Source organism: Candoia aspera, chromosome 8 (genome assembly GCF_035149785.1).
Source record: "Candoia aspera isolate rCanAsp1 chromosome 8, rCanAsp1.hap2, whole genome shotgun sequence".
In the NCBI taxonomy this organism is placed as follows: domain Eukaryota; kingdom Metazoa; phylum Chordata; class Lepidosauria; order Squamata; family Boidae; genus Candoia; species Candoia aspera.
The window spans coordinates 37,849,456-37,861,460 of NC_086160.1; the positions used below are offsets into that span (position 1 = coordinate 37,849,456).

General features: G+C 38.0%; 1 protein-coding gene across 1 annotated transcript in view; it reads left to right on the top strand.

Annotated features, from left to right (window-relative positions):
• IQCM (IQ motif containing M) overlaps positions 1-12,005 on the top strand; it is a 104,601-nt gene that overhangs the window by 3,040 nt on the left and 89,556 nt on the right. The window contains exons 2-3 of the mRNA XM_063310722.1: positions 4,528-4,618; positions 9,084-9,151. Of these exons, the coding sequence (XP_063166792.1) occupies positions 4,528-4,618; positions 9,084-9,151 (159 nt within the window). The remainder of the gene's footprint in view (positions 1-4,527; positions 4,619-9,083; positions 9,152-12,005) is intronic.

Sequence of the window (12,005 nt, forward strand, 5' to 3'; positions counted from 1 at the left end):
TAACTTAGCAATAAAATATACTGACAAATCTGTGATTTATAATTCCTGAAATAAGTGATTTGACTCAGTAGTGATTTCTCTGCTGCCACCCTGCTGCTCCCAACAAAGGATGCAACAGCGTGAACCCATAATGCAGTTGAGACTCTTACTGGATGCACTATTTGGGTAAGTCTGGTGCCATGGTCATTGTATATTTTCAAACAGCTGAACAGAATTTTGTTTTGTTTTGTTTTGGCTTTTGAGAAAAAAAAGAACCAAACTATCTGGACAATGGAAGTATATAACATTCATCTGGAAAAGATACCTGCTGAAAGGTATCTCTACAATGAAATACTCATTGTAGAATATTATGAAGTAGATCAAGCATCTACTTAAAATCATCTTGTTACGAATGATTTATTATTCTCTATGCAGAATTGTAAAATCCTGATATTGACTGCAGTATCAACTATGGGTTTCTAGTTATTATCTGAATATAGGTATCTTATCTGGTTCTCAAATATTTATTTGAGAAACTGCTTCTTCAAGAATGGTTTTTTTAAGCTAATACATTCCACAATATTATTCATACAGATATAACGGCTACTGCTATTTTTTTCAAAGAAACTTGTAGCAGTAACTCTGATATATAAAATCCTAACTGCATGTTGGAAAATGGCATTCCTTTAGAAATAATCTATAGGAGTAAATTGTTAAATCATTCTTTTTTTAAAAATCCTTTCATTAAAGCTTTTATCACAGAGTGATTGAGTAAAATTAAGAATGATCCATAATGTCCTTTTTTGCTTTAACATGTACAAAAAAAGGTAAGTCAAAGTACAAGTGAGAAATTGTGTTGCTGTCTAGTGCAACTGAATATGTAATCACAGATGTGGATATAACAAAATGAAAAATATTATTTATGGATAGCTGAGGATGGGTATATTTGTCCAGATCATTTTCTGTGTGTGTTTTAAATAAAAGATGCATGATTTTTGAAACTCAAAGAATGAGGAGAAAGTTAGTGTGATACCTTGCGGTTGGGGGCTCAATTCAGGAGTTGGAACATGAACTCATTTGGTTGGACTTTTCCTATAATTACCATGTATTTGGGTGAAATTAATAGGAATATTAATATGACTTTGGATGAATTACTGTGTGCTAACTGTACATAGTATACTAATTCCTCATAGTTTTCACCCCAGTATTTGGGGCATATCCCACCTGATTTGTAGCAAGGATTCATTGATAGTTGTTTGTCAACATTTAGCATGAGGTTTGTTTTTCAATAAAGAGATAAAGGAAAAATGGGGAGAATTTTTTGAGTAGTATAATTTTCAGGCCTTTCTCCTTTCCCATTTTTAACTGTGATCATGATTAGTAATTGTAAAGTTACTTTTCCAACAACCTAAGAGACGGCTTTATACATGGACTTCACCAGATGGACAACACCGAAATCAGATTGACTGCATCCTTTGCAGCCAAAGGTGGCGGACATCTATACAGTCGGTAAAAACAAGACCTGGAGCTGACTGTAGTTCTGATCACGAACTTCTTCTTGCACAATTTAGGATCAGACTAAAGAGATTAGGGAAGACCCACAGATCAGCTAGATATGAGCTCACTAATATTCCTAAGGAATATGCAGTGGAGGTGAAGAATCGATTTAAGGGACTGGATTTAGTAGATAGGGTCCCAGAAGAACTCTGGACAGAAGTTCGCGACATTGTTCAGGAGGCGGCAACAAAATACATCCCAAAGAAAGAGAAAACCAAGAAGGCAAAATGGCTGTCTGCTGAGACACTAGAAGTAGCCCAAGAAAGACAGAAAGCAAAAGGCAACAGTGATAGGGGGAGATATGCCCAATTAAATGCAAAATTCCAGAGGTTAGCCAGAAGAGATAAGGAATTATGTTTAAACAAGCAATGCGCGGAAGTGGAAGAAGACAATAGAATAGGAAGGACAAGAGACCTCTTCCAGAAAATTAGGAACATTGGAGGTAAATTCCAGGCAAAAATGGGTATGATCAAAAACAAAGATGGCAAGGACCTAACAGAAGAAGAAGAGATCAAGAAAAGGTGGCAAGAATATACAGAAGACCTGTATAGGAAGGATAACAATATCGGGGATAGCTTTGACGGTGTGGTCAGGGAGCTAGAGCCAGACATCCTGAAGAGTGAGGTTGAATGGGCCTTAAGAAGCATTGCTAATAACAAGGCAGCAGGAGACGACGGCATCCCAGCTGAACTGTTCAAAATCTTGCAAGATGATGCTGTCAAGGTAATGCATGCTATATGCCAGCAAATTTGGAAAACACAAGAATGGCCATCAGAGTGGAAAAAATCAACTTATATCCCCATACCAAAAAAGGGGAACACTAAAGAATGTTCAAACTATCGAACAGTGGCACTCATTTCACATGCCAGTAAGGTAATGCTCAAGATCCTGCAAGGTAGACTTCAGCAATTCATGGAGCAAGAATTGCCAGATGTACAAGCTGGGTTTAGAAAAGGCAGAGGAACTAGGGACCAAATTGCCAATATCCGCTGGATAATGGAAAAAGCCAGGGAGTTTCAGAAAAACATCTATTTCTGTTTTATTGACTATTCTAAAGCCTTTGACTGTGTGGACCATAACAAATTGTGGCAGGTTCTTAGTGGTATGGGGATACCAAGTCATCTTGTATGCCTTCTGAAGAATCTGTATAACGACCAAGTAGCAACGGTAAGAACAGACCACGGAACAACGGACTGGTTTAATATTGGGAAAGGAGTACGGCAGGGCTGTATACTCTCACCCTACCTATTCAACTTGTACACAGAACACATCATGCGACATGCTGGGCTTGAGGAATCCAAGGCTGGAGTTAAAATCGCTGGAAGAAACATTAACAATCTCAGATATGCAGATGATACCACTTTGATGGCTGAAAGCGAAGAGGAACTGAGGAGCCTTATGATGAAGGTGAAAGAAGAAAGTGCAAAAGCTGGCTTGCAGCTAAACCTCAAAAAAACCAAGATTATGGCAACCAGCTTGATTGATAACTGGCAAATAGAGGGAGAAAATGTAGAAGCAGTGAAAGACTTTGTATTTCTAGGTGCGAAGATTACTGCAGATGCTGACTGCAGTCAGGAAATCAGAAGACGCTTAATCCTTGGGAGAAGAGCAATGACCAATTTCGATAAAATAGTTAAGATTAGAGACATCACACTGACAACAAAGGTCCGCATAGTTAAAGCAATGGTGTTCCCCGTAGTAACATATGGCTGCGAGAGCTGGACCATAAGGAAGGCTGAGAGAAGGAAGATCGAAGCTTTGGAACTGTGGTGTTGGAGGAAAATTCTGAGAGTGCCTTGGACTGCAAGAAGATCAAACCAGTCCATCCTCCAGGAAATAAAGCCAGACTGCTCACTTGAGGGAATGATATTAAAGGCAAAACTGAAATACTTTGGCCACATAATGAGAAGACAGGACACCCTGGAGAAGATGCTGATGCTAGGGAGAGTGGAAGGCAAAAGGAAGAGGGGCCGACCAAGGGCAAGGTGGATGGATGATATTCTAGAGGTGACAGACTTGTCCCTGGGGGAGCTGGGGGTGTTGATGACCGACAGGAAGCTCTGGCGTGGGCTGGTCCATGAAGTCACGAAGAGTCAGAAGCGTCTAAACGAATAAACAACAACAACAACAACAAAGTTACTTTATATTGATAGTACTTATAAGTATCTATACTTTTTCTTCCATTCATTAGTTGAATATAAAAAAATAGAAGAAAGGAGCATTGGGAATGCCATGTTAAGCTCACTTTGTATTTTTTGGTTTTGTGTTTCTCCCACCACTCCTAGGCAAAGCATGTAGAAGATGCCACAGCTGACTCTTTCCCCAGGTAGAATGTATTGTACACAGTTACTTTGAAAGTATCCTCTTTGAACCTAGTGGGGCTTACCTTAAGCATACAGTACATGGATAGAATCAGGCTGGCTTTCACTAAAAAGAGATATAGACTGTTTCAATAGTTAGCAATTGATATGTGATTTGGAGATATGATAAGGTAGATTTGTTACGAATTCCATAAATACTGTGAAACAGTATTTACAACATTACATGGTAGCTTGATGTAATTTTCCATTTGGAATTCTTTCTTTTCTGTGTGGGAAGAGAACAGAAGGAGTTCTTTTCATGTATGCATGCTGTTGAAGACTCCCCAACTTTTGTACTGTCTTGAATCTTTTAAAAATATGGATTTCAAGCATACATCTTTCCTAACCCACATTTTTATATGCCCCCCCCCCAGTTAAATGTGGTTTGTTTTATTCTGAAAAAGAGAAAAAGAGAGACAATGAGTGTAAGGCCTTAGTGGTTGGAATCCAGTTAATTATACAGTTGCATATGTGAATTGCCTATGTGAACAATATGTATTTATATGCCAGCAGTTTCTTCCAAAATGTCTTACATCCTTTCCAAGAGAGAATGCAATTACGCACTTCATTTGCAGTTCTCCCATTAATTTTAATTATTCCTAACAGGTTTCCTGTTTTCTGATTTTCATAGAGAAAATGTGGCTAAGTGATGTATTTACCAGAGTTGGATCAGTAGGTAGTGCTCTGGCACCAAAGAGAAATAATCAACTGTCTTCTGTTGGGTAACGTATTTAAACTTCTGAAATAGCAATTAATACATAATCTTTACTTCAGAATGATCTTATTACCTTACTGTACTTAATGACAGATTATATTTTAAATTTTTTTATATAATTTCATATCATCAATGCATCTTTTCTAGTTTCCTACAATTCTACTAATGCAGAAAAGGAAATATATTTTGCTGTAGATCCCTTATACTGGATGATGGTCTCTTTATTGAAGTTACTGATGCTTTTCCACAACAAAGTGATTTTCCTTTGTCAAGAAATGATAACAGAGGGATCCCTTGGGCAGTTTGAAAAATTGTCATATATTTTAAATCATGATACCTAGACAGCAGTTCTTTTTATGGTGATGCAATCAACTTCTCTATTGTTACCAGTGACATCACAGATTACTACATCCACTAAGGTTTTGTTGCTATGGTCAACTCCAGTGTTGTGTTGTGGCTGTTATCTTGAGAACTCATAATCAGTATCATCTCTAGATATGTGTTCTATCGTTGAAATATCAGAAAGGCACTGCAAATTATTACAACTACTTACATTCAATTTTGAAGGCTATTTGGTGATGGTACTCTTTTGAGGTTTCCTTCTAAGTGATTTGTTTAGTGGGATTTCCCAGTGGAAAACCCTTTTGTTTTGAACACGTCTGTTGATTAACATCTTATGCTGATTTCAATAAAACATTTTTCATAAGCTTTAGCGATTTTAAAACCATCTTTTGTGGATCTTTGAACATTTAGTGAATACAGAATCAGTCTGGTCCTGATTTGGAGTTTCTCAAGTTCCATTCACAGAAGAAGTTTTGTTCACAAGAGATCACTTCTGCATCACAGGAATATTGCACATATATCAAGAATATTTTATAACATGCAACAAATGCTTATGTACTCTTTTGTCACCTACTCTAAAGATAAATGCATCTGTCTTGTATCATGCTGGACATTTGATAGAGGAGTTGCAACTGTATAAGAACAAAAACAATGGTATTTTTCAGAAACACATTTCAGCCTTTTTTTTTTTTTTTACTGAATATATAATTTAACTTTTTCCCAAATTGCTGATTGAAACTATACCTTGCCCATTTATGGGCATAATTTTCATATTATTATTATTCATATTATTATTAAGGCCTACCTTGTGGTGGTAAGAGCGGTGAAATGACAGTATTTCTCTACTCTTATTGCATCCACGGAATGCCGCCCGGCAGCCCTGTTTAAGATTATCCGAAATCCACCTACAGGGCCATGCTGAGGAGTTTTCTGGGCATCTGCAGGATAAAATCACTCAGATCCATTCCAAGTTAGACTCCAAGCATGGAGACAGGGTCTGTGGAGATGCCTGGGGAACATACTTACCCAGTTATCTGGGAACAGTTTGACCCTGTTGGACATGAGGAAGTGGACAGGATCCTCTGGACTGTAAATGCCACCACTTGCCAATTAGATCCATGCCCTTCCTGGCTGGTGAAGGCAGCCTGGGAGGGGATATGTGGTTGGGTCCAGATGATGGTAAATGCATCCTTGAGAGAGTGGGTGTTTCCAGCAGCCTTTAAGGAGGCGCTGGTGTGCCCCCTCCTCAAGAAGGTGGGGGCTAGTGTACTGGACAACTTTAATCCAGTCTCCCACTTCCCCTTTTTTGGGGAAGGTGGTTGAGAAAGTGGTGGCATTACAGCTCCAGAGGATCCTGGATGAAAAGGATTATCTAGATTCCTTTCAGTCGGGTTTCAGGCCCGGTTATGGGACTGAAACAGCATTGGTTGCAGTTATGGATATTCTCTGGTGGAAGCAGGATGGAGGCAGTGCATCCATCCTGGCTCTTCTTGACCTCTCAGTGGCTTTTGATACCATCAACCATGGTATCCTTTTGGGTTGGCTCAGGGAGTTGGGAGTGGGTGGCATGGTTCTATGCTGGTTCACCACCTTCCTCCAGGGCCAGTCCTAATCGGTGTTAATAGGGAGCGAGAGATCCAGCCCACAGCCCTTCTTTGTGGGGTGCCACAGGGCTTGGTACTCTCTCCACCCCTTTTTAACATCTACATGAAACTTCTGGGTGAGATCATCCATCACAACGGGATGAGGTATCATCAATATGCTGATGATACTCAATTATATATCTTCATCCCAGGTGAAGTAGTGATGCCTGGGGGCTGTGGGGACCTGTATGGGGAACAACAGGCTTTGACTGAACCCTGGTAAGATGGAGTGGCTGTGGATAAATGGTACCTCAGGATCTGGGAAATTGTCATCTTTAGTTCTGGATGGGGTTGCACTGCCCCAGACAGACCCGGTGTGTAACTTGGGGGTCCTCTTGGACTCACGACTCCTGCTTGATGAGCAGGTGGCAGTCATGGCCAGGAGGGCCTTTGCTCAGCTTCATGTTATGCACCAGTTACACCCTTTCCTGGACCAAGAGGCCCTTCAAACGGTCACTCATGCCCTAGTCATTTCCCATATAGACTACTGTAACGCACTCTACATGGGCTACCTTTGAAGAATATTTGGAAGCTACAACTGGTCCAGAATACAGCTATGCAGGCAATCTTGGGTGCTCCAAGGTTTGCAACTGTAACACCTTTGCTGCATGAGCTGCACTAGATTCCAATTTGCTTCCAGGTCCAATTCAAGGTGTTGGTTATGACCTTTAAAGCCCTACATGGCATGGGGCCAGGTTACCTGAGGAATTGTCTCCTCCCCATCACATTGACCCGTCCCACCTGTTCATACAGAGGGGGCATGTCACGGATCCCATCCGTAAAAGAGTTCCATCTGGGGGGGTCTCAGAAGTGTGCCTTCTCTGCAGTAGCTCCTGCCCTTTGGAACATTCTTCCACCAGAGGTGAGACAGGCCCCCTCACTCCTGGACTTCTGTAAAAAAACTAAAAACCTGGTTTTGTCAGCAGGCTTGGAATGGGAATGGGAATAGTCACTCCTGGGGATGACTAGCACCCTAGAATGATTTTAGAAGGGCTTGTTATATTCATGGACGGATAGAGAACTCTCAACCATCTAGATTCTATCTCATTTTTATTCTTATTGTATTTATTATATTTATAATTGTCTTGAATTTTAACACTGTTTTTACTGTAAACTGCCCTGAGTCCCTCCTTTGTGGGGGAGATGGACGGTGATAAAATTTGATAAATAAATAATGGTTGGTAAATCTGTCTGCTCAGAAGCTTACAGATGTACAGAATACCTCTAGTCCAAAGTACACCTAGCTAAAACAAAAGTTTGATTTCTGTGGCCATAATATTGAATTGTGAAAGAAGACAACTCCAAATTCTCATAATCATAACATTAGCAATTTAGTAAGTGTATAAAGAAATAAGAAAATGTGTTTATTTTTAAAACCCCTTTAATTAGAGTTATTGCAATTCTCTTATTTAAGCCTGTTGTTATAGAAAATTAAATTTTCACATGCATTCAAATGTATCTACAGTCCAAAGGGACCCACGAAATAAAGCACTTTTAACAAAATCATAGGAAAAAATTCTATCTTGTTTTACGATAGTTCATCTGTGTCTGTGGTTAAATGGAAATCTAAAGAAAATGCTATACATTTGGCATGAACCATAAGGTTAAACACTTTTGCATTTTGCTAATTAACTTGCATTTTGCAAGTTAAAACACATGCCTTAGTATCCTAGAAATAAATAAGATTTAATTTCTCTCCATTTTGTATAAGATTACCTCTGTAAAATAAATGTGCACATTATAATTGATTCTATAGAAGTGTAATTCTCCTAAAACTTTTTAATGTCACAATTTACCCTGCATGACTTATCCCAAACTTCACTGGCAGAAAAATCTGAATGAAAAATTAATCTTTTACAAAAACATACGGGGTTTACTCTGACATTTAGCTTTGTTCTCCCCATCCAGGCAGCATTTTCATGTGAACTTGCTGCCGTGTTTCAGCTGTGGTTTCTGCTCTGAATCCTAAACAAATGAGAAGGTGTTGATGTGCTGTTTCTGGAACAGATCACAAAGCAGTTTGGCTCAGCCCAACTCCACCCACTTGAACAGAAGGGAATGTCAGACGGCTCATACAACTTTCCCTTTGCAAAGTTATGGATAGTTTCATGCAAAGAAGGATGGACAGATGCTCTTAAGTATTACCTCGTTATGTAAGCCACTGTCCAGCCTTATTTACATGGCATGTTTACAAAAATCAATCTGTAAGCTTTATCTTCCCATTAGAGCAGCAAAAATGATTGCAAAGTTCTAGCTTTTTCAAATAATGGCTCTCTCATTGTTTCTGAAACACCCGATAAGATAGATAGATAGATAGATAGATAGATAGATGATAGATAGAATAGATAGACCAATCACCAATGTTTTCTGCAAAATACATTGTTTTATTTAGTTATTTCTTTGATTGTATGATTAGTTGCTTAATTGGAAAAAATGTTTTTAAATGAAATGAAACATGTTTTTATGTCTGTTTTTTTAATGTACTAGTTACAACTTAGTTGGATTATCTACAAAGAGGGATCATAGTCAATCATGGCTTCCGAAAAATCAGCAGGGTAAATCTTTATTATTTTTAATGGTTGCATTCAATTTTAAATAACTATAATTTAATGTAACATCATTGCACTGTGTTAATCCATTTAAGAATATTTCTCCCTGCAGGAGGAAAGTGTATTTATGACAAAATGAGCCTTATTATGTCATTATGGGCTTTAATATTTATAGGAAGGTGTCTCCCCCCCCCATTTTAATACTTTTATTGCAATAAATAAATAATTCTACATCCTACAATAACATAGCATATGTATTTGCAAGCTGTTCATAAATTTACAATTTTATACTGTTAGTGGTACTTATGAATTATATATTTACTTGAGAATTGTCATAGGAAAAGAAATATAGTTCTATTTTCTGACCTATAATGACCAATTTGTTATCGTGTAGATTTGCTCACATGCCAAACCTTATCCAATGTTTTTTTCCCCAGATGTACTTATTGTGTATTTCCAGTGAATAGAACATACGTTTTGCAAACAGAAGTTTTCAGATTTAATCCAGGGCATCTCCAGATAGAGCTAGAAATATTCTGAAACCTCCAAGTACTACTGCCAGCCAGAATATTTGTCTAAATAAATCATGCCAGACAGAGAATTAGGCAGCTTCTTGGCTCACAAATAATCATGTAGCACAATCTTACAGATTATGATTTTATAGTTTAAACAAAAGTTAGTACGATGTTGAATGATAATAATTCTCTCATCTGCACATGATTGCCCTAGTTCTTATGGCTAAAAGTGAGCTGAAACAAGATGGAGGAGGTACAAATTGAATTCCTCAGCCACCATAAATCTTTCAGCTTTGTTCCCTCCCAGCTTTTTTTTTCCCCCCACAGAGGTAATCTTGCAAATTGAAATGAAATCCTTACAGAGTGCTTGATTCACAGTGGAAATTGTTTACTCTTGCTACTTCTTATCAATGCTATTTCAGCATCAGCTAAATGCATTGTGCCATAAAATATGTAGGTAATGGCTTAATGCCTTCTGTGCAACTGAAAGTTGAGTTTCTTATTTTAGCATGTATATGTAAAATATATTAAAGCACGTGTATGTCTATGTATATGTGCCTGGATTAGTGGCGTTAATACACAGCATATACCACATTGTTGGTGGAATACAGAAAAAAGGTAGTTGACTGACAAGTAGTCTTTAGGTTAGAATTCCTAGCCTGAATAGAATAGTATTAACATCTACGGGTAAAACAGTTTTGTTTGCTCTTGTGACATACTGGGTAATGTGTGAAAACTGTCTAGTACTGTTATTACTGATAACAGTAGACCAACAGGGAATGCTGGATTTATTATAAGTACAGCTAAATCTAGTAACATACACTCTCTCTGTATTACACTAAAAAGCATTACAGTAAAACCTTAATTGATCAAAGACATTTGAAGTAGAGGTTGATATTTACAGTATGGTCCATCTGATGGCAACCATGGCATAGGAAAGACTGTGACCTGGACTAAATAGTAAAGATCATGAATTACCAAACGGAATTAAAGTGTATATATGTGTGTTTGTGTCTGTATGTTGTGCATCTGTGAAATGAAAAGAAAGGGGAAGGTTGTAATAGATCTGAATGAAAATACTTTGATTTTGTGGTTTGCAGCTAGTGAACAAATGCAGGGAAGTAAATACATTGGTATAAATTAAAAGTATGAATTGGTGACATCTACAGTGCTATGGGTGCATGCAAAAGTAGGGATCCATATCTTGGTGACAGCTGTATGTTTTATTCCAGTGAGTAGAAGAAGCAGAGCTAAGTTTTGGAAAAATTATGTCCTGCATTCTGAATGAATGCAACCTGGTAACATTTTTCTATTAGCTGACATGTATGGGTAAGTGGGAAAAAGATGAGAGAGCACAGAAGAAGTGATTGGGTCATTGGGGACTGGAGAATGGTGACTAGTAAGTATTTGCTAGAAAATGCCCATTTGTTTTGAACATTTGGTGTGTGTGTGTGTGTGTGTGTACACATATACATACACACACACACACACACTAATTGGAGAAGGGATTATGTTAGCACCTACAAAAGTTAGGGTTGGGCGTTAGTAGAGAATTAAAAGGAAAGATAACAGGGAAAAGTATTTCTTTGGATGAAATGGGTTCTGGGCTAGATGATCCCATACTACAAATAATAGAAAGTTCACATGACTGTGAGTATAATTCAGAGACTGGAAACTAATGCCACTGCTCTATTTATCCAGTAAGGTTGGTAATTGGTATGATAGGTGACTTGTCACTGTGTACAGATGATATAAGGATGATGATAATATGGATACTTCAATTTCATACTGAAAATAGACTAAAAAGAGTTTTCCTTTGAAAAACATGTCACCAATTAGCCCAGGTCGGCTACAAAAGGGATTTGTCTGTACTATATTCAGCTGGCCACTGAAACTGCAAAGGGGATAGAGATCAGAGCATGAAGTTAACAAATGAGTATTTGACCTGAGAGGTGAGGAAGAAAAAAATATTGTAGGTAGGGAAGTGCATTGTTTTTACTCCACTGGGCTCATTATAGAAAAAGGGAGAGTGGAGTTAGTCTTCTGCTCAGTAGACATGCATATCATTTCATGTCAGTCTGCATAAATTTGCCTACAAAATATCACATTTAAATAGGGCAAATCATAAGGAATAAATTTAGAAAGTTTAATCTAGGCCATGCAAGGTTAATTGCCTTAAAGATTTCCAATTAAGGTCTGAGGTAAGGTAGCTATAGTAGGAATATAAACTATAGAACTGGACCTTTCCCCCCTATCTTTTAGAGATACCTCAGATTCATTAGATCGGTTTTATTACAATCTAGGTTGTCAAGAGCCTCACAATATAATAGACTTCAACAGAGTTG